At 36.5% G+C, this 24680-nt stretch overlaps 1 protein-coding gene across 5 annotated transcripts in view; it reads left to right on the forward strand.

Moving 5' to 3' along the window:
• The first annotated feature begins 2111 nt into the window (after positions 1-2111).
• LOC149562762 (transferases, transferring hexosyl groups) overlaps positions 2112-24680 on the forward strand; it is a 94967-nt gene continuing 72398 nt past the window's right edge. For 3 of the 5 annotated variants that reach the window (XR_016363978.1, XM_089826182.1, XM_089826183.1), the window contains exons 1-4: positions 2112-2737; positions 2978-3083; positions 3969-4061; positions 4229-4424. Coding sequence is in view for 4 of the 5 variants with exons in the window: in XM_089826182.1 (XP_089682308.1) it covers positions 2374-2737; positions 2978-3083; positions 3969-4061; positions 4229-4424 (759 nt within the window). In the remaining variant the exon portion in view is untranslated. The remainder of the gene's footprint in view (positions 2738-2977; positions 3084-3968; positions 4062-4228; positions 4425-24680) is intronic. The other 2 variants (XM_089826180.1, XM_089826181.1) reach the window with 2 other exon arrangements.

Below are 24680 nucleotides of genomic sequence, written 5' to 3' on the forward strand. Positions count from 1 at the left end.
TAGCTTTTCATACTCTTTCTTGTTTTATTTACTCATCCCACCTCTTGGATTTCTATTTGCTAGCTTGCACTCATTATCAAACCAAGGGTTTGTTGGGAAAGTATTCTTACCTCTCTTTTGGGTCTTACACCCTTCAATGTCTTGCAAAGTAGAGGAACTAGACTATCTTTGCCTATAAGGTGTTGCTTTGTATAATCTAAATTTTATTAAGAAATCTCAATGAGTCGTTCAAGGGTACCATCATAGATTTTCTAAATTTCTCGTGTCATTAGGATCTTACCATGCGAGGGTGCTTTCTTGTGCTTAAAATGAATTTGCTCTCTCTGTTTCTCATTTAAATGTATTACTAATTTCATTAAAAAATGGGTTGTGATTTATTTTTAGCTATATTGGGCATTCTCTTATCCCCATCTCCATTACTCTTGAGGTGTGATCTTGGTCACAAATAACATAGTCAATAATACTTTGGTCATTATATATTTTACACGTGATGTTTCCTAAATTTAGCCACACTTTTATATTATTGCACATTACCATGTTGTACAAATCGTAGAAGCCCCAAAAGTCTACTCCATACCGATTAATGTTTCTCTTGTTGTCTTGTGAGACCTTTTCAAATATTCATATTTTTCTTCTTCGACCATAATGGGCCACTTCTTTCTATGTAACTTCTGCTCATTGAGGCTTGCTTGTTTGTTGTCCTAACATTAAAATTCCCCCTTGCTAAGACTTCACCCAAGTTACTAAAAATAGAAATGTCCCTTTTCAGTGATGCACATGGATCTTCCCAATCTAGATTCCTCTCCTTATATGTCTTTGATCCTTTTGGAACTAACATGTTGCCACCCTTTTCAAAACTTGGTTTTCTATTATTTTTAGCCATATGTTCTATTTATTTAAGTCTTCTTTCTTTGTACTTGTGAATTCGCCTCAAATTTCTCTAATTACGAGAATAGTTCCACCACGTCCTTTGTCATTATTAGCTCTTTCATTCCAAACTAAGACTTTTTTTTGTATCCGTCAAACTTTGGTATTCTACACTTGTCGTGCTTTTGTGCTTTTGTAAGAAAGATAATGTCTTTCCCTTTATCAATGAGCCCTAATCCACATCCTCTTCTCCATGGGGTGTCCTCTACAATTCTAAATAACTATAGATAAGTATTTATGGGGGCTCGAGTTCCTATTTCTTATTTGTTATTTGATCGTTGATTTAGACCTTATTATTTTGCAACCAAGCTCATTTCCATTGTCTCTTATTACATTTGCCTTTGCCTATTCTTTCCTTGTTTTTTCTTATTATAACTATAATATAGTAAAGTTCTTATCAAAATATATATGTGCGCTTTGAAGAACTTCTTAATTCTTAGAATTATGTTTTTATCTTCTTTTTTTCTTCAAGTTATCCCTTACATATCTTTGTACTTGTTGGATTACTTTATACTCTTCTAACTTACCTTAAAAAAAAAACTAAACTTATTCTTAAAACTTTAGGGGAGAGGACCCAGTACTTGAACACCCTAATTTTGTGCTTATCAAAATCCTATGTGAAAATTTCAAATCACTTCCAATTTTCTACAATAGCTTATTTGGCGAGTCGTCTACTATAACTAAGCTTTCAAATCCACATCATCAATTATGATGCCACATCAACATGCTTTTTTCCAAGTTGTCCAAAACAACCCAAATAAAAAGTGAGACCATTGGTTGTGCAAAAAGGGTACCCATACTTGCATAGCTGATGAGGCATCACATCATTGATTACTTTTTAGATCAAGGGTACATTTTCATTCATTTTTTGGTAATCATCATTGTACTAACAACTTTGAAGTCACAAGAACTGATGCAATGTTGTTAAAAAAATTGGACATAAAGGACTCGTTTGGTTGATGAAATATGAATAGAAAAATTGGAATACGATTTTTATTTCTTGTTTGGTTCGTCACTTGGAATAGGGAATAGGAATACATATTCTTATTTTGCCTCTAAAATGAGCTTATACCCATTCCAAAAAATAGCCGTTATTGGAATAGCATTTCTATTCCCAATATTACATTCCTATTCTCCATTCTTATACCCGCGACCAAACGAGCCCTAAGTAAATAAGTGTAGGTATTAAGTAAACAATTTCTATCACAACCATTAGAATTCGTTCAAGGGCTAGGTCCTCTCCCCTAAGAATCTCTTGAATGATGATATGTGACTTCCGTGCTTTTCTATGAGCTCCCTTCTTGTGTTCGATGGCCCCTTCAATTGACTTCGTTTAGGTTTTCCTTCGATTTCAAATTCAAAATTGTTTTGCTCGTTACATTCACATACGCAGCAGCCGTTTTAGGAGCAGAGTTAAAACACACTCCAAAAATTGCAACGGTTGCAATGGCCCAATCAACTGCCCGGTTTTCATCACCGCCGCAGGAGATGCAGCGTGTTTTAAGACTGGCTTTAATTTCAAGGATTCTTGTGTTGGGTCTTATCATCGTTTGCAGGTGCATAGCCAGTCCCTATGACACATCGGCCTCGTTGGATCCACCTTGCTTATCAGAATCAAACATGTTGGATCCTTCTGCAAGGAAATATGAACAAACAGGTCTTGCCCAGAAGCTGGGCAAAGCCATAGAGGCCACAGTTGTGTGGGATTCAGTCTACTATGTCAGAATTGCTCAATGTGGGTATGAATATGAGCAAACTTATGCGTTTCTACCCCTTCTTCCACTCGCCATGCTGGTTTTATCCAAAACAGGTATGTAATTTAATCTCATCAAAATTTAATGATTTGTTGAATTTATATGGTTCGTGGGGATCGGCCGATATAGTATGAATTCAATTTAGTTGAAATCATTTGTCTTGTTAAAGCCGTAGCTTTGTGGGAATTGAGAGAATTAATATCAATTTATTTTCTGTCAAAATTCAACATCCTGTTCGATTCACATGCTTTTTGATGATTACTCGAAATTTGAAACATTGTCTCTTGAATATGCAGTTTTAGCTCCACTAATCCCTGTGTTGGGACAGAGGGCTGTATTGGCTTTGTCTGGGTATATTCTCAACAATATTGCTTTTCTGTTTGCGGTCCTTTTTTTGTACAAGTAAGTCCATTCCCTACTTTGAAAATATGTTAAATGGGTTTTATGTAAAATTTGCCCTGAAAGCTCACAAAAGAAGGAATCTATGCTGCTTTTCCTAGAGAATATCAACAGCTGTTAAAGATTTATTTGATTCAACTGCATTGAATAGGCATTCATGGGCTTTCATACATCACTTGAGTTAGTGCCTGTTTAGAATCGACTTTGTAACCTCTTTTTCACCACGCACATGTTTCTTACGTTACATGCTAGATTCTTTCTCAAGGAAGCCCATCAGGGAATTTCTTTTCACTTATCTCATATAATATTCATATTTTGAACATGTGAGTTTTGGCTTCATGACCCCGCTGAGTACTTTGTTTATGAAAAATATAAATTAAATTAGATGAGACAATCTTGAGGGTTGCACTCATTGGTATGAACTTAAAACAAACTGGTCTATTAGGGGATATGTTTTCACTTATTCAAATTTTGTACATCTGAGTTGATCTCACGAGCATGACCACGCTGTGTACTTATATATGGAACATTTAATAAAAGTTTGTTGAAACAATCCTGATGGCTGCATTCAATGGTATACAGAAACTTAAGGATTCCTAGTTTGTGGGGTAGCTATTCCACCAAAGTTGCATGATGCTTATATTTGGATTTATTCCTTTGTTTCCCATTTCCTTTTCAATGAAACAAACTAGAGCTGAAATAAAGTGTCTGGTGGATGGAATGAAACTTTTAAAATTATGCAAGTGAACTGAGACCTTCTGCATCTAGACTTTGTTTTTAACTATGATACTGGTCATGTTTTTTGTAGTATCTTTTACCTTTAAAACTCTGTGCACACACATAATCAAAACACTGTACTAATGCACACCCAAATATTTTATCTTCCAGGTTAACACTACTTGTTTTGAAAGATCCCAACATGGCAATTCGTGCAGTAGCCCTTTTCTGTTTCAACCCTGCTTCAATATTTTATTCTTCAATGTAAAATTCCTCTTTTTACTCTTTTGTAATTGCAACATTGTTCACTTAAAATGCTTATTATCTTACACAGAGGCATTCAGGTGTTTGTTCTTTTGAGATGCAAGATTTGACATGAATTTAATTGTTTCACTTATAGCCAGCAACAGGTTGTTGTTATGATTTGACAGATATTCGGAAAGCTTATTCTCTCTTCTATCATTTGCTGGCATCTATTTTCTACTCTCTGGAATGAATTGGAAGGCAACACTCTTGTTTGCCATGTCTAGTGCTGTGAGGTCCAATGGTGTGATCAATGCCGGATTTATTCTTTTTCAGGCAATGCATCAGACTTCTGAAGCTTTTTTCCGGCAAAAGCGGGTCTTGGTAAGCTTTTTTGTCTGATCTGATATCAGAGATGCTTTGTTTTGCTCTTTATTTTTTTCATATTCATATATTCTTCCTTTCTTAAAAGAAATGAAATGAAAATGGCAGGTGGAAAGTCCTTGTAGCCTTAAGATCACGCCTTGCTTTTCCAAAATTTTGGTTGATGCTATCAACTGTGTTACTGTTTAAGAGATTTAACTCTTCTCGGCACCTACCAAAAAACAGCTTTACAGAGGACAGAGTAGGGAAGCCATGCTTTTGCAATTTTGTTAGTACCTGGCTAGTTTTGAACACAATTTATGCTATTCCATCCAAAGATAAGCCTAAATTTTAATTCTAGATTTTGGAGAAGGTGAAGTTAGGAAAACTATCAAATTATTAGTCTACTAAGGTTATTTTTAACCTCTTCAGTGTGCAATTCCACATTTTGTCAATTGAATTTAATTAAGATATTAAGTTACAGAGCTGTTAAAACATCACAGGCTAATGAATTCCTCCCCTTAGAAACCCTAGCTCGGTTGACAAGTGTAAAAAGAAAACGATCTTTGTTGATTGCCACGTCTAGTGCTGCGAGGTCCAATGGTGTGATCAGTGCTGGATTTATTCTTTTTCAGGCAATGCATCAGGCTTATGAAGCCTTTTTCCACCAAAAGCGGGTCTTGGTAAGCTTTTTTGTCTGATCTGATATCAGAGATGCTTTGTTTTGCTCTTTTTTTTTTTTTTTTTCATATTGCTATATTCTTCCTTTCTTAAAAGAAATGAAATGAAAATGGCAGGTGGAAAGTCCTTGTAGCCTTAAGACCACGCCTTGCTTTTCCAAAATTTTGGTTAATGCTCTCAACTGTGTTACTGTTTAATAGATTTAACTCTTCTCGGCACCTATCGAAAAACAGCTTTACAGAGAACAGAGTAGGGAAGCCATGCTTTTGCAATTTTGTTAGTACCTGGCTAGTTTTTAATACAATCTATGCTATTCCATCCCAAGTTAAGCCTAGATTTTAATTCTAGATTTTGGAGAAGGTGAAGTTGGGAAAACTATCAAATTAATAGTCTGCTAAAGTTATTTATAACCTCTTCAGTGTGCAATTCCACATTTTGTCAATTGAATTTTAATTAAGATATTAAGTTACAAAGCTGTTAAAACATCACAGGCTAATGAATTCCTCCCCTTAGAAACATTAGCTTGGTTGACAAGTGTAAAAAGAAAATGATGTTTGTTGATAGCCAACCTATTGTGGAAAGCAGTCTGTCTCCCTTCTCATCCTCCAAAAGGAAAGCTTTTGTTGTCAGGAGGAGCCAAAATTAAGGAAGGAAACTAAAAACAGCCTCTCCACTGTCATAAAGAGAAAGATGATTGTTATTAAGTAAAATGGAGCATGCTATAGATATCTCCAACAAGGAAGATTCTGGTAAGGGTGGTAAGGATAATGTGGGCGGTAAAAGGGCCTATGGCAATAAATTTTTTTTTATGATAAGAAAGTAAAAAATATAGAGATATATTTTTTGGAGAGCTTAATGAGGATGAAGAGAAATATTTCCGTCTTGTGGATGAAGATCCTTCTTCTGACGATATGGTTGACTTGACCTTCTGTAGTTGAAAGAAGAGGATGCTTTTATTCCTATTCTACGCAGGATGGCAATCATTCTTCTTGGTTTATAGAGAATTCAGAGTCAGCGGAAGAAGAAACCAGCCATGAGGATGATGAGGAGGAAGATAAGAGGAATGAGAAGATCACAAAAACAAAATCAATGCCTTTGAATAGAACACACATGAGTAGAAGGATTGCAAAATATGTGACGGCGAGTGGGATAACATTTACAGCTCCTTGAATCTATACCAAAACAAAATTTTGAAAATGGAGATCGGAGACTGGCTCTTCTGGCCAAATGACGCACTCGCTAGTAGTCACATGAAGGTACTACCTCCTCGGGCTCCCTCCATGTCAATTGCTGGAATGGTAATGGCACCCTTTGCTCATTACTGGGTTTGTTTGCGGATGTTGTGGGCTTGGCGGATATTTTGGTTGTCACAGAGATTCATGAGAGTCCAGCTCGCCCTCTCCCGGGGTTTGACGGGTTTAGGTGGCTTTCTGTTTGCAAAGAGGAGGTTCGTGCTTCAGGAGGTGTCCGTGGTTCAAGTGGTATTGCTTGTTTGATTAGAGACGACCTCTTCAGTGCTACTTTGGTTGTCCACTCGGATATCGCAGCTCGTTTCATGTGGATTCGGATCTAGGTTAGCCATCTTAGGAGGCATCCTAGAGATATCTTCATTGTAGTGTGTTACTTCCCGCCGATCTCCTCACCTTACGCTATCCATAGCCCTGTTGATGGTGATCCTTTCTTAGACCTTTTTGAGTGCATCCTGAAGTTTTCTAGTTTGGATGACATCATCATCACGGGTGACTTTAATGCTCGGACTAGGGACATCCAGACCCCTTAGCATGACCGCGTCACTCACTCGATTTGCACAAGGGAGTTGGATCCGACCAGCATGGGTTTTCAGTGCCATTCTTTTGACAGCCAGGGGCCCCTCTCGAGTTATGGTCACCATCTCCTTCAGGTTTGTGAGGCTTCTAACCTGCTGATCGTGAATGGACTCTCTTGCTTTTCGGGCTCAGAGTCCTTTACCTGTTGGCCCCATTGTGATGGCACGAGTGTGGTGGATTACGTTCTTGCACCTGCCTTTGTCATCCCCTCCATCACTAGCTTCATCATCACTAGCCTCGATCAAGTGGGTACAAACACTTCTCCTTGGTTAGATCATCCGTTGCCACTGTTTCATCCCACACAATATTGTTCTGGCCGAGTTTGGAGCTCATCCTTTCCAGCTCAGCGCCGTTTTTGACTTGATTTGGCTCATCCACCGATTCAGAGGCTTTGTGGATTCATCAGAGGGCCGACATAGATACTCATACCTTGCTTATTGCTCTTCATGGGACTTAGCCAGCTCAACGGGGGCAACTAGGGCTCGCTCTTGGTATACCCAGGCCACTATCTTATTGAGCTCGATTGGGATTGACATTGACCATCTTCTGCTGTACCAGTTCTCATTAGATGCTCCCGCCCACCTCCTCCCCTCTCGGTAGGAGTTGAACGACCACGTTAGACTCGACATTTACAAGCAGTACATCTCTATGACTTGGATTAGCCCTCCTGACGGGTTATGCCCTCGGATGGCATTCTACTTAGAGCACTTTCTTGAGATTCAAGATGGTATCATTGTTTGCCCCTCTTATTTGAGTTGCCGTTGGTGTCATGCCCTCCGCATTGCCTTGGGATCTTTTAGAGTCGGAGCCCAGTGTCTCTGTTGCAAGACCGATCACCACCTATCTAGAGAGGAACGTGTGTGTCGCCTTGCACGTTATCAAAAACGGAAATAGAAACAGAGACCAATTTTATCTTCAGATGTCCCATCTACTATGAGATTAGAGGCAAATTCTATTGCCTCTTCAGAGACTGCAGATCTATTTCGGCTTTATTCAGTTATTTCGACTAGAGGTGTCTGGCGCTCTATCTTTGGGAGGCCTCCCAGCTCAGAGATCACACCTCATAGCTCCGATTCCCTTAGCACCAGACCTTGGATCAGCTCATCTCGGACTTCTTTCCTCCCATGACCACTTCCAAGGGTAGGAAATGACCTCACTCGACTATTTTTGGTCACACCAGATCGGTCAGACCTCGGCTTGGGTTCCTTAGACAGCAGCACCCTACCCTCACGATTATGCAGCGGCAAAGATAGAGACGGTGCTAGACCCAGACCCTTGCTCGTCAACTATCATTGTTTTAACTTTCAGCAATAGGAACTTTATACTAAGTTTCAATCATCTAAATCTTCATCTTCTTCTTCTTTATCAAATGCATTATTTGATTCACAAACAATGACAATGCCAATAAGATCGGCTGCATTAATAACATTCTCACTATCCATGTCCTCAAATGCTTATTAGTTTTTCACAGTAAAGAGAGCTCGTTTATTTTTGACAAACATTTGTTTTGAAAAATGTTATAAAAGTAGCTTGCAACTCCCTTCATCTATTAAAGACATTGTTTAATGTTTAAAATATGATTTATCACTATAGAGGGCTTCCAATTAATCAGATAGGGGTCATTAGCAGCAATTGGATATAAAAATTTCAGCACGGAAGATGTTAGGTTTTGCCTAAAAATAAAGATAAACAACAATGGCGAAGAACTAAAGAAAATACAATAAACACCAGAAATCACCTTGAGGAAAACCCTTCCAAAATGAAGGGAAAAACCTGGCCACGCAACAAAAGATCACTTTATTGATATTAAATATTCAAGTGATTAATTGTAACAGATTTCCACAATCCATGATATTCTATTTATGCTTCTAGGTGAGATTGTGTGTGAGTTTATGAGCATCAACGTTTCGGATCATACTCAATGATCCATTATCTACACCCTTTATGAGAGGGAAGTGTTTATGAGATTTAGCTCTCTCACCCTTTATGGGAGGGAAGTGTTTATGAGATTTAGCTCTCTCATTCTGATGATGGATCATTGAGTATGATCCGAAACATTGATGCTTATAAACTCACACAATCTCACCCAGAAGCATAAATAAAATATCATGGATTCTGGAGATCTATTACAATTAATCTACACCCTTCATGGGAGGGAAGTGTTTATGAAATTTAGCTCTCTCATCCTGATGATGGATCATTGAGTATGATTTGAAATGTTGATGCTCATAAACTCATCCATAATCTAGTCTAGAATATCATGGATTGTGGAAATCTATTACAATTAATCACTTGAATATTTATTATCAATAAAGTGATCTTTTGTTGTGTGGTTGGGTTTTTCCCTTCATTTTGGAAGGGTTTTCCTCGAGGTGATTTTTGGCGTTTATTGTATTTTCTTTAGTTCTAACTCATTGTTGTTTATCTTTATTTTTAGGCAAACCTAACATCTTCCTTGCTGAAATTTTTATATCCAATTACTGCTAATGACCCCAATCTGATTAATTGGAAGCCCTCTATAGTGATAAATCATATTTTAAACATTAAACAATGTCTTCAATAGATGAAGGGAGTTGCAAGCTACTTTTATAACATTTTTCAAGTATAATGTTTGTCAAAAATAAACAAGCTTTCTTTACCGTGAAAAAGTAATAAGCATTTGAGGACATGGAAAGTGAGAATGTTATTAATGCAGCTGATCTTATTGGCATTGGCATTATTTGTGAATCAACTGATGCATTTGATAAAGAAGAAGAAGGTGAAGATTGAGATGATTGAAACTTAGTATAAAGTTCCTATTGTTGAAAGTTAAAACAACGATAGTTGAACTCAACATTATTTTATATTTTGATAATGGCAAAAGATATAATGCTATGATTACAGGTTTATAGTATTTACGTTGTTTTTATGATACTATGTGACATTCTAATCCTAAATCTTGCTTCTAGATTGCATGCGTGTATGCATACATACATACATGTGTGCATCCATATTTGCATATATATTTTACATGGTTTTGTACTAACGAACCCAAACATAATTTCAAAATTTTGCCATATGGTCGAATTGGTTCTTTGAACCTAAACCTGAACCCAAACTGGCAGCTTAGACTGTGAGTGGTCACTCATTTTGGTGCTGCAATTTGTGTTATAAATAATAAAGTCATAGCTTAGGCAGTAAATGATAGAAGATTAAATGCATGCATTTTTGGAGACAATTTTTTGTTGTTAAACCCAAATTAATCCATATGAAGGGCTTCAATTGGTATCAGAAACGGAAATGGAAACCCATTTTATCTTCAGATGTCCCATCTATTATGAGATTAGAGGCAGATTCTATTGCCTCTTCAGAGACTGTAGATCCCTTTCGGCTTTTTTTAGTTATTCCGACGAGAGGTGTTTGGCGCTCTATCTTCGAGAGGCCTCCCAGCTCAGAGATCACACCTTACAGCTCCGCTTCCGTCAGCACTAGACCTTGGATCAGCTCATCACGGACTTATTTCCTCCCACGACCACTTTTGGGGGTAGGAAACGACCTCACCCGACTGTCTCTGGTCACACCAGATCGGTCAGACCTCGACTTGGGTTCCTTAGATAGCAACACCCTACCCCCATGATTATGCAGCAGCAGAGACAGAGACAGTGCCAGACCCAGACCCTTGCTTGTCCTGGCTTGTATACCTCTACACGGGAATTTTTTTGTATCGAGAAAGGATTGACGGTCCTTCTCTCTTCCTTTTGTTTCTCTCTTTCCCCTGTTGTGCACTCTTTTTGCGGTCACCATTTGGTGCTTCTGTTGGTTTCTTTACTTTACTGTAATGTTGTATCTTTCAGTCCCTTAGACCCTTGTTGGACATTAATATCATTATCTCATCTTATCTACAAAACTTGTCAATATTATTGACGGAATTGTGGAGATCTGTTAGTGGTACGTCCTGGATCAAGAAATAATGTCGAAGATCAGTAGGAGATTGTCAAGAAGCATAAGAAGAGCTGACATTCTTTGGAGGCTGCTTGTTTGGAGGAGTCTATGGAGTCACCTGTTAAAAGATTGGATCTATCTCTGTTTGTGAGTTTATACTGCTGTTAGTAGGTTTTGGGGTGGCTTGGCGGTTAGCTTTTGCTGTTGTTTATTGTGTCTCTGTTCTGCTATGGTTTACTTTTTGTAAATTGGTTCAAGGCCCTTCCTTGCTTAATGTGTCAAAAACCATTGCAGGTTTATAAAAAAGTGAGGAAATATGTACGCAATGAAGGAGGAAGGTACTTCCACATTCTTCTATGATGGACCTTGGCAATATCATACGTCAACTGTGTGAAGATGAGCAACTTAGTGCTGACTTTCATTAAATGGAAGAAATGTGAAACTCTTTGTACTCGAGCACATAAAAAATTTAAATGTTCTGAAATTTTGGCCCATAGAAGCAAATATCTTTCTCAAAAATATCTCAGAAAATCAAAGGCTGAGGAATATCATATTTTCAATTTCTTGGGGTAAAATTGGGAAAATAAACCCCAAAAACACAAAAAAAGAAATAAATGATGGATCTTATATTTAAAGCTATCCTAATTACAGTGGAAGTGAGAAAGTGCAAGTGGAGGGTGTACATCATGAATTTTGAAATATAGACTGTATTCTTTAATATTGAGATGCTGATTACAATGCACAGTGTATGGTGCATTACTATGTAATTTGACTTCAAAGTTCAAACCTCAAATCAATTACAAACTACAGAATGTGGGTGCCAATATATAAAATACAATTTTACAGTGAAAGTATGAAAAATGTTGAATTTTGCTTTTGATACCAATCGAAGCTCTTCATATGGATTAATTTGGGTTTAACAACAGAAAATTGTCTCCAAAAATGCATGCATTTAATTTTCTATCATGTACTGCCTGAGCTATGACTTTATACCACAAATTGCAGCACCAAAATGAGTGACCACTCACAGTCTAAGCTGCCAGTTCGGGTTTGGGTTCAAAGAACATTTGGCCATATGGAAAAATTTTGAAATGGTGTTTGGGTTCATTAATACAAAACCATGTAAAATATGTGTATATATGTATGCACAATATATGGATGCACACATGTATGTATGCATGCATGCATGCAATCTAGAAGCAAGATTTAGGATTAGAATGTCACATAGTATCATAAAAACAACGTAAATACTATAAACTTTCAATCATAGCATTATATCTTTTGCCATCATCAAAATATAAAATAATGTTGAATTCAACTATCATTGTTTTAACTTTCAGCAATAGGAACTTTATACTAAGTTTCAATCATCTAAATCTTCATCTTCTTTTTCTTTATCAAATGCATTAGTTGATTTACAAACAATGCCAATGCCAATAAGATCAGCTGCATTAATAACATTCTCACTTTCCATGTCCTCAAATGCTTATTACTTTTTCACAGTAAAGAGAGCTTGTTTATTTTTGACAAACATTTGACTTGAAAAATGTTATAAAAGTAGCTTGCAATTCCCTTCATCTATTAAAGGCATTGTTTAATGTTTAAAATATGATTTATCACTATAGAGGGCTTCCAATTAATCAAATAGGGGTCATTAGCAGCAATTGGATATAAAAATTTCAGCATGGAAGATGTTAGGTTTTGCCTAAAAATAAAGATAAACAACAATGGGAAGAACTAAAGAAAATACAATAAACGCTAGAAATCACCTCGGGGAAAACCCTTAAAAAATGAAGGGAAAAACCCAGCCACACAACGAAAGATCACTTTATTGATAATAAATATTCAAGTGATTAATTGTAACAGATTTCCACAATCCATGATATTCTATTTATGCTTCTGGGTGAGATTGTGTGTGAGTTTATGAGCATCAACGTTTTGGATCATACTCAACGATCCATCATTAGAATGAGAGAGCTAAATTTCATAAACACTTCCCTCCCATAAAGGGTATAGATTAATTGTAACATATTTCCACAATCCATGATATTTTATTTATGCATCTAGGTGAGATTGTGTGAGTTTATGAGCATCAACGTTTCGGATCATACTCAATGATCCATCATGATATTAAATAGAATATCATGGATTGTGGAGATCTATTACAATTAATCTACACCCTTCATGGGAGGGAAGTGTTTATGAAATTTAGCTCTCTCATCTTGATGATGGATCATTGAGTATGATCTGAAACGTTGATGCTCATAAACTCACCCACAATCTCATCCAGCAGCATAATTTGAATATCATGGATTGTGGAAATCTATTACAATTAATCTACACCCTTCATGGGAGGGAGGTGTTCATGAAATTTAGCTCTCTCAACCTGATGATGGATTATTGACTATGATCTGAAATGTTGATGCTCATAAACTCACACGCAATCTCACCCAAAAGCATATATAGAATATCATAGATTGTGGAAATCTGTTAGGATTAATCTACACCCTTCATGGTAGGGAAGTGTTTATGAAATTTAGCTCTCTCATCTTGATGATGGATCATTGAGTATGGTCCGAAACGTTGATGCTCATAAACTCACATGCAATCTCACCCAGAAGCATAAATAGAATATTCAAGTGTACAATGTCCTTTGCTTGATGTGATATATATAACAAATAGAGAGCCTCTTCACATTATAACCAAAGGTCTCTTTAATTTCCCAAAATATGTATCTTCATTTTCAAATACACAATTCTTTGTATTTCCATGCCTCAACGCATGTCGTATGACACATGTCTTTATATTTTATATTACAATTATTATCATAATGTCCTCCTCAGTTGAAGGCGATCATAATGATAATAACGCCCATATCTCTAGAGATAAAGATCTCTATCGTAGTTACAATCTTCAACATACGAAATCTTGATGACTAGTTTAATGTGATGTATTAAATATTAGAACATCAACAAATTTTCTTTTGTAATGTTAAAGATCTTATTCAAATTTTATAAAAGTTGTTTTTTGCACTAAATTATACAATGTTTCTCAGTCGAATATTACTTGGTTTGCACTTGGCCTCCTGGGTCTTCCCTAGTTTAATCATGTTCGGCTTGGAGGAATGAGCCTGTCTAGGTTCAAACCCAGGGGGGACCCATAGGTGAACCAGGACCAAGGATTGGTTCTAAATTTGTCTGGTTTGGAGGGCCAAGGGAGGATTGTATTACTTAGCTCAAAACTAAGACAAATATAATCATTTAAAATTTAAGACTAATTCTATCTTGTTCAAGAGTTGACTAGGGAAAAATAATTAGAAATGTTACACTAAATAAATATTAATTGGATGATGCTAGTCGACCATCCTCACATGCTAGTCAATTGCTTTTAAGTTAATCCTAATTGACGACTAGGGAAATTATTACTAAATGATTACCAGACTAACTTTACTATTTGCGCCTAAGGTAATACATATATTAATATATTCAGGAGCAACGGATTGGTATAAGAGAAACAATGCTGAGGTTAGAACAATGATGGTGTTCATTACAAACAAACAAAGACAGATAATGTTTGACTTAATAAATAAGCATCTGTAAGGAAACACAATCAAAGAACAAGAAATGATTAAATTATAATTAAGTGTAAGCCACTAATTTAGAGGAAGAGTTGTGATTCGTTCGAAGGGGTAGAAATATTAGAGAGGCATGACTTCTCCCTCATATTAGAGGGTGTAAAAAGGGGTAGAGTAATTTGAAGTGGGCATCCATAGATAAGGTATCATATCAAAGAGATTAGATAGATACATGAATCTGTGATCAGTAACCAGTAGATTGGTCTCCAACAAGGAATCGGTAAGCAATATGGATGAATGATTTTATATATATGTGTGTGTATAAACTTTTATGTCTTTGATCAAGATACTAATCTAAGTATATTTCTCTAATTAATAAAGCTATCTATTACTTGCCCTACAAGCAATCATGTATGGACCCAGAGGAAATATGTTAGGGAGTGGAAGCAAACTAGTTCCCACAACCCAAACACACTGCCCCTTGTTGGATGGATGAAAGTTCCTACCACTTGGGAGCCAAGAGGTCGAATTGTTTCGGCTGGAGTTTTTGAGCTCTTAGGTTTAGTTGTGACGAATAGTGTTTGGGTGTCCTATCATGCCTTTCCTTCCATTCTCAACTATGGTAGATTGTGGAAAGTGAAATTCTAGCCTAGAGCAATCATGTTAGGGCTAGAAAGGAGACATGTTAGGGAGAGGCAATAGATTGATTCCCAAAATGTAAGCACCACACCATGTTGGATGGACAAGAGTTTCTACTACTTGTGGGCCATGAGGCTTGTTGATGTGAGTTTTAGTCCACTACAACATGCGATATTAAACACTTGATGTTTCAAAGTGAAACAACAAATATTCAATTCTCTCTTGCTATAAGGTCATCTCTCATGCTAAGCTTGCAAAGTAAGATCATGAAATGACTTCATGGTTCCCTTCAATAGTGGATACTCGCTTAGTGAAATAATTTGATTTGCTGGTAATCACTTAGGGGATCTATGCCATTCATTCAATGGACATCAATTGTCTACACCTCTAAATATTTAGCTTCACAATGTGCAATGAAAATATGGTTTGACTTTTCCATTTCCAGAAGTGAGACTTATTAGGTCGTGCTTACAATTTTTATTAATTTCACATAAATGAGAACTCATAATCAACAAGAAGAAAATCACAATTGAGACTCATTTCCAAGAAGAGTCTTATCACAGAGAAATAAACTCACTAACAACATGCATAAAAAATGATTGAAATACTCCTACAACAAAGACTCCCTCTCGGCAGTGATGGCTTTGATAGACACAAAAAGATAGTTGATGTAACCTCCCTGTAAGGCTGAACATCTCCCTCTAAATCACAAGCTCCCTCTAAACGCACATATGAATCATCAATGCAGTATCCTCAGCTCTTCTTGTTGTATCCTCTACAACCAAGGGAGATAAAATAACTCCTAGGGTCAGCCTATCAGAGAGACCAAAACAAATTGCACACTAAAAAATATAATCATACAGTAGTTATCTCTATAGCCTCATAAAGCTATGTTCTCTAAATTGTTCTTTTCTATCTAGCACAAGATAGAGGCTTGAATGGCCTTCCCTTTCTTCAAGATTAACAAGAACATTTATACCATCAATATATTGTACATCAGCTCTGTGGTCTCTCCGCAACATTTTGTGAAAAATTCTTATTGCAACAGTTTTGTATCTGTGTCACATGCGATGTAGAAGAATACTCGATATGTCTCCAGTATCACCCCGATACAAAGAGAAGTTTTTTTGAATATGAACTACGCTTTTTGCATAATCATATTGTATCCTTTAATCAAATAACTCATAAAAATAGAGATAAATGCTCTACACTATTTCCATTGATGAAATAGGAATTCAAGAAAATGAGAGATTTATATCTGATTGTCTGAAGGTTATAAGCATAACATGCAATAATAAGAAACACTCCAAGAATAGATCCTTTTTGAGTGACGTCTACTCTTAGTTAATCAAAAAACCATATTGCACTTCCCATGATCCTGATTGATCACAATATTCTACATAGATCCCCCTAGGAAGGAGTACACATAGGAGAAGATGCAGGTTCAGGTCTTCCCCTATATGGAGCTATTGGACCAAGAATCGGAGCCATGGGCTTAGGGTACATTCCAACACCTCCAATTGGTCCAGTGTGATCTAGGAATAGATAGGTGATGTGATTTGGACAAACGCTTCTTGAACTACCCCTGGATCACCAGTTACCTGGACAACTCCATCATTTTTGGAAGCACACTATAGAAGCTGATTCAAGTTACATTCCAACACCTCTAATTGGTCTAGTGTGATTTGGACAAGCACTTCTTGAACTACCCGTGGATCACCAGTTACCTGGACAAACTTTATCATTTTTGAAAGCACACTTTGGAAGTTGATCTTTTCCAAAAATTTGGATACTTGCTCCACTTGGTCTTCTCATGTCAGAAATTTTGTTGCCGCCCTTTTCAAGCAAACACCCAATCTAGTTGGACGACACAAGAAGCCTAGCAATTTAGTTCTTCTATTTCTCTTGCGAAGAATTGATAATCTAATGTAAAACACGATGGACGTCATCCTGAATAGAAGAAAGTCCTCTTGAAAACCCCAAATCTCATAATTATGACAACTCGTTTATCTCCATCAGGCACAAACTTTGAGATTTGATGTCAGAACTTGTATCCCATTGAAGCCCCTTGATAATTCTACGCCCCTTTCCAATGATGTCTCCAACTTTTTTATTTGCTCTAGATCTAAAAGTGGGCATGTGAACTCTATCACAAGGAGGATTATCATAGAGGCGCAAAAACAGATAAAAGAGCCTTCTTGGCATAAGCTACATCTCTTGTAATCTGCACCACATGTAGGTTGAAAGCACCACACATGGATATCGGTGCCAAAGGTAGCAAGATGACGGAGCTCTATAACCATAAACACTAGGCTTGCCTTTTCAATCTTTAAATAGAGGCCTCGAATAAAATCCAATGGTTTAGATCATGACAATAATGGTCTTTGATCTCAAATCTCCATGATGCTTGAAAACAAAGTTCATGAATGCCTATATTGCACGATATTGCCCCTTACCAGTCTTTGCAACCTACACACTGGACCAATACAATCTTTCATACTTACAATACATTGGGACTTTGTTGGGCGAGAATCCACCTGTTGCAAATATATACTCAAACCAATTGAAGTAATCCTTGTGAAATTGTCGACGTTCTCCAAATGACTCCTCCATCCTACGATTAGAGGTTGAAATCTGCTACTAGTTCTCCCTAAATGAAGGATCTGGTCTTGAATATGGATAATAGGTAAAGCCAATATAATGATTCTAGCCCCTCCATTATGCCATAATACTGTCAAAGAAAAGCATCTTCGCATGGTAAAGATTGATATTTCAATGCACCCTGGTATATAATGTTCCTCTCCTTTAATCATCATTGATTGCAAATACTACTAATCTGACGTAGAAGAGAAAATGAGGACTTAATGGAAATTTTGCCATTATAGTAGTAACCTCGACAAGATAACTCTACGCTGGTGGAAAAAACTACTTTGCCGTAACCACGATGACATAACAAATATAATCTGATAACCTATAGAAAAATACGACAATCCAACAAAGAAAGAAAATCTGGAATGAGCACGAGCATGAATAAAGGATAGTGTGCGCTAGATGCTGTTGACCTAGTTTAGATGAGTTAGAAGGAATACGACAAACTTTCAATTGAACTTGAACAAGGAGAATTTCTTAGTGGCAAAAAGATCACATAAATCTCTTCCATAAACGTCACACAAAGAAACATCCGATAATACATGACACCAAGATACATCCAAAACGAATCCATAGGATAACGATTATTGCATGGCGATACTGATGCTCCAAATTCCATTGAGGAGATTGATGCTAAGGAAAAAAATGCTTGTTGAAGATTGACGTAACTTAGACCAAACCACAATCACTATGACACAAGCCTCAAACTATCATCAATTTAATCAAATACCACTTACACAAGCCTTAGACTATTGTCTCTTGAAGGTTCTTCATAGACTTCAAGGAATGTTATATATCAAAAATAGTTGACCACTGATGCTCTTTACATCTAACTATGCGTGGATGCCAGATTAAATAAATCACAACATGCTAGGGAAACTAGAGGTGCATATAGCAATAGAGAACAAGAGCTTTGCCATTAACATATATAGTTTGAGAATGAGAACTTGATGCATGCTGACTTATCTTCTTCACAGACATATATAATCTAACTCGTAACTACTATAATTTCAAAAAGGACTCCCTTATTTGTTGTTATCTAGCTAGGCTTTGATACCACATTAGGTTTTGCCTAAAAATAAGGATAAACAACAATGAGGTAGAACTAAAGCAGATACAATGAATACCAGAAATTACCCTGGGAAAACCCTTCCAAAATGAAGGGAAAAATCCATCCACACAACAAAAGATCACTTTATTGATAATAAATATTCAAGTGTACAATGTCCTTTGCTTGATACAATATATATAGACCAGACGTTGGAAAAGGCCTAAAGAGGCTTGGGAGGAGAGAAATTGTACCTTTTGCAACTCTGGTAATGTGGAAACTGAGCACCACATTGTGGTTGAATGTGCTTCTTTTGAGGACAACAGGGCTGATTTCACTGATTTTCTAATTGTGTGCAACTGGCATAACCTGTTCAATGAGGAGAACATTGAGAAGCTTGGGGCCTTCATTGTCATATTAAATATGAAAGTACTTGATCTGATGAAAGTGATAGGCTGTCCCATAGACTATGTTTAGTCTCGTGGACATTAGATTTTTTCTTCTTCTATAACACATAGAGAGCCTCTTCACATTATAATTGAAGGTCTCTTGAATTTCCACAAACATGACTCTTCATTTTTAAATACACAACTCTTCGTACTTCCATGCCTCAACACGTCATATGACACATATCTTTATATTTAATATTAAAATTATTATCATAAATGTCCTCTTCAGCAGAAGGTGACCATCATGATAATATTGTCCATATTTCTAGAGATAAAGATCTCTATTGTAGATACAATCTTCAACATAAGAAGTTTTGATGGCTAGTTTAATGTGATTTATTAAATATCAGAACATCAACAAATTTTGTTTTATAGTGTTATAGATCTTATTCAAATTTGATAATAATTATTTTTTGCACTAAATTATAGAATGTTTCTTAGTGGAATTGTACTTGGTTTACACTTGGCTAGCTTGGTTCTGCCTTAGTTTGACCATGTTCAGCTTGGAGGAACAAACCTGCCTGGGTTCAAACCTAGGGGGAACCCATAGGTGAACCAAGACTAGGACCGAGGACTGGTCCTAAATTTATCCGGTCTAGAGGGCCAGGGGGAGAATTGGGTAACTTAGCTCAAAGCAAAGACAAATAAAACCATTTAAAATTTAAGATTAATTCTATCTTGTTCAAGAGTTGACTACAGAAAAATAAGCAGTAGTACACCTAATAAATATTAATTGGATAATGCTAGTCAACCATCCACACGTGCTAGTTATTTGCTTTTGAGTTCATCCTACTTGATGATTATTACTAAACCATTACCAGACTGACTTTACTTTTTGTGCCTAAGATAATGATATCTTAATATATTCAAGAGAAATGGATTGGTATAAGAGAAACAATGCAGAGGTTAGAACAATGATGGTTTTCATTACAAACAAACAAAGACTGATAATGTCTGACTTAATAAATAAGCATCTATAAGGAAACACATTCAAAGAACAAGAAATGATTAATTATAATTATGTGTAAGCCATTGGTTTAGAGGAAGAGTTGTGACTCTTTCAAAGGGGTAGAAAGATTGGTGGCATGACTTCTCCCTCGTTTTGGAGGGTATAAAAAGGGGTAGAAGTCATTTGAAGTGGGCATCCATAGCTAAGGTATCATTTCAAAGAGATTAGACAAATACATGAATCTGCGATTAGTAACCAGTAGACTGCTAATCCAGCAAGGAATCGGTAAGCAATATAAATGAATTATCTTATGTGTGTGTGTGTGTGTATATAAACTTTTATGTCTTTGATCAAGATACTAATCTATTTATATTTCTCTAATTAATAAATTTATCTATTACTTTCCCTACAAGCATTCATTTATGGAACTAGAGGAAATATGTGAGGGAGTGGAAGAAAACTAGTTCCCACAACCTATACACACCACCCCTTGTTGGATGGATGGAAGTTCGTACCACTTGGGGGCCAAGGGGTCGAATTGTTTTGATTGGAGTGTTTGTGCTCTTGGGCTTAGTTGTGATGAATAGTGTTTGGGCATCCTATCATGCCTTTCCTTCCATTCCCGACTATGGTAGATTGTGGGAAGTGAAATTATAGCCTAGAGAAATCATGTATGGGCTAGAAAAGAGACACATTAGGGAGGGCACCATATTGATTCCCAAAATGTAAGCACCACACCATGTTGGATGGACTAGAGTTTCTACCACTTGTGGGCCACAGGGCTTGTTGATGTGAGTTTCAGTCAACTACAACATGCATAATCAAATACTCGATGTTTTGAAGTAAAACACCAAATATTCAATTCTCTCTTGATATAAGGTCATCTCTCATGCTAAGCTTGTGAAGTAAGATCATGAAATGACTTTAGGGTTCCCTTCAATAATGGATACTCGCTTAGTGAAATAATGTGATTTACTGGTAATTACTTAGTGGATTTACGCTATTCATTCAATGGACATCAATTGTTTGGACTTCTAAATATTTAGCTTCACAATGTGCAATGAAAATATGGTTTGACTTCTTCCACTTCTCTCCAACTTAAACTTCTAAGTTATATTTCTACCTCTACTTTTACTATGAATGCAAGGAATCGTGGATGAATTTGGACTCTACCAGATGTAGCATAATCAATGACTCCACCCACCTAGTGCAAGCTTCTAAAGATATACTCAAATGGTTTTCAAATCAATATCTACCTTCTTCAATCCTATAAATGGATGCAAAGTAAAGATTGATTATTAATTGAAGTTAAGTACTTTCACTAGCTCACCACACAAGGCACTCCTACCATCAGCAAGAGGCTAGTGACATAGTTTATATTCGAGTCTGTAATGACCCCAACAGGATTATAACTTCTTCAAACACAAAAAATCTTTATACTTCAGTTGTTTGACATTTCGTCAAACACTTTGCAAGCAAGCTCTGATACCACTGTAATGAGCCTCCTCAAATTTGCTCTCAAAAAATGCTGATGAAAGCTCAAGGAATTTCATCAAACAATTCACACGCAAGGGACGTATGACTGGTATAGTATTTCAGCTAGCTTCAAATGACTTTTCATCAATTTGCATCAATGAGAATCTTGTGCTAGAAGACTACAATGAACTACATAATGACCTAACATGAGTGTGCTACTAATTTTGACAATATTCAGTGCATATATATGATCTAAGCATGAGAAATGAACACCTACAGCCAACTGACATTTTTACAAACAGTTGGTATGCAAACTAACTAGCTGATAAATAATAATATTAAATTGCTTAAATGACACCAGCAACTATTATCTTCTTAATTGCAATGAAAAATACAATGCTCATGAAATATGGCCAAGACTTTGGCATTTACATGGATTACGAAATAATAATGCTGGTATAATGCACACTTACAGCTGAAAGCTTATAACACCCTAAAAAGCAATACTAACAGAAGAACCTGGTTGTAGATGGCTGTAATAATTTTCTTCAATGCTGCCCCTTCTGCTTTGCTTTTCCGATTTGCTTTTTCGAACTGCTTTTTCGGACTGCTTTTCAACCTGCTTTTTTCGGTTCCGCTTTTTTCGGACTGCTTTTTCGACTTGCTTTTTCGATTCCGCTTTTTTCGGCTTGCTTTTTCGGCTTGCTTTTTCGGTTCTGCTTTTTCGAACTGCTTTTTCGTATTTGCTTTTTCAAACTGCTACCCTGTTGAATCTCAAAACCATATCTTTCAATGGCGTCAAGATTTCCAGCTTGAAGGGATTTCGTCTTTCAAACTATTGAGACATAATCTCCAGAAAATTTCCCAATTTCTTTGATATTTCCAACCATGCTAAAAATAAGCTCTTCCATTTCTTTTATAGTGTTCTTACAAGAGCTCCATCTTTTGTTTTCTCAATGTGGGATAAAAGATAACTCCCTTTATGTAACTTATGTCTCCAATGTGTTATAAAATAAAGGGGACTCTTTTAATTTAAATATTTCCCACAAACTATAGTCTATGCATTAATAAAGTTAAATATTTAAATTTAACTTTATAAAATAGCTTTATCAATGCATAACAAATCTTATCAATGATAAACAAGTCTTCTTGTCGATTTTAAACAATTACCATCGACATACCGCTGCCATTGGATGTCTGACCATATCCAAGATGACTTACTATAAATAGTAAGTATGCCCAAAGTTGCCTCAAAACCCCTTAGAAAGACCTGCAATTGAAACTATCTAGGCCAAATGGCCTCTAAGTCCCTTTAATGTCCTGGTTAGCCTACGGGACCATGGGGAAATAGGCTAACGACAACATCATGCTATGAATGCTAAAAAAGGGGACATTACAGAGTCAAACAAGTAAACATCCATAATTCTTTCGTCCAACTAAAATACTTCTAAACAACATGAAATGAAATCCTAGGCTAACTTAGGAAATTTGGATCACCATGCAATAATGCAAACTTGATCACAACCATAGATGGAAAACTCGCAGATTAGTCGGCGAGTTTTAAAAACTCGCCGAGTACTTAAGCTGGGCGATTAAATCCCAGAAAAACTCGCAGTTGGAAAAACTCGGTAGTGAGGCAAAAACTCGGCGATTACTCGTCAAAAACTCGGCGAGTTTTTGGTTAAAACTCGCGATTTACTGGCCTGTAGCCTGTGACAGCTAAAAAGGGCAAAAAGTGATTTGTATAGTTTAGCACCTATACACTGTATGCTTATTTGTTGGGGTTAGCACCAAGAAGCCCTGATTGTAAAGTTGAGTCATGCTTCACTAGAATAGAAGTCGTCTAGTGAAGGAGGCATTGTACTTTGTACTCACTATTCCCTTATTCTCTTGTGTCTAAAAGCTTGAAGAAATGTTTTTTTTTAGGTATTTTTGTCCTGAATCTACCACATACCATCTAGTGTTCCTCAAGAGACCTAACTCTTTCATAATATAAATAACATCATTTAATGCACCTACAAGAGGTCTCATTCTTTCACAGCTGTAATGGTTTCAAAACCCCATGCTTTGTACCCAGTTGTAAATGTGGTATCATAAATACCCATCTGCCCACTGGATCATGGTCAGTGAAGAGGGACCCGCTGCAACTAAAGTTGGTTTTTATAGATATTATGCAAATTAAGGAATTTGGCCTAATTTTGTACTTGATCAAAGCTCAGTGTTGGTTTTAATAAATACATGCTTTAAACTTAAGCAATAAATTCTGCCAAACCTTTAAGTTAGGTGTTACATCATTAGATAAGACACAGGCTTCATTGCTCATAAATTCTTCTTCCTTGTGGTTGGTGACTCTACAATCTACAGGGTGCAAAGTCCCCAACATGTAGCGTACTCACCAATCTACCACTAATTAACTTGGGTTCTCTAAACTATGCTTGTTTCTTTTGTATTGTCTTTAATTAACTTATTAGATGCATCTTCTCATTAAATTTTGCAAAATAAATGTATTTTTAATTAAATTTCAGCGGTTTTTTAGGTTCTCGAGTTTTTCCCGAGTTTTTTTTTTAAATCGCTGAGTTTTTCCCGATTAAACTTTTGGGAGGCTTGGCGAGTTTTTGCCTTTGGCGAGTTTTCCGACTATGATCACAACAATTCACCATGCAAGACACAACAATGAAAAGTAGAGCAAATTTGGCATTATATTGGCAACAATTATCCAACAATCCTGCTATACAAATGAGATGGATGAGGTTTGTATAGGAGCCCCAGTTACAATGAACACCCAAGATTGATTTGAATTCAACAGCCGAGATTAATCCATTACAAACCCTAATTGGGGCAACCAAAAGTAGCCAATAGAAATGAAGCACCACAAAGTAAGCCAATGAAAATATTCAATGGCCTAAAGACCAATAAGGAAAAAAGGAAGCCGCCTAGTCACCATACAACTCATCATCCAAGACGTATACTCCTTTCTCCTTCTCCCTTTTTTCAAAATCAATGAACTTAAGTAAAAGTTCAATAAGTTCCTTTATGTCAATAGACTCAATACTAGGAATGCCAAC

The sequence above is a fragment of the Cupressus sempervirens genome, chromosome 4 (genome assembly GCF_028749045.1).
Source record: "Cupressus sempervirens isolate cs-2001-9-10 chromosome 4, ASM2874904v1, whole genome shotgun sequence".
Lineage (NCBI taxonomy): Eukaryota > Viridiplantae > Streptophyta > Pinopsida > Cupressales > Cupressaceae > Cupressus > Cupressus sempervirens.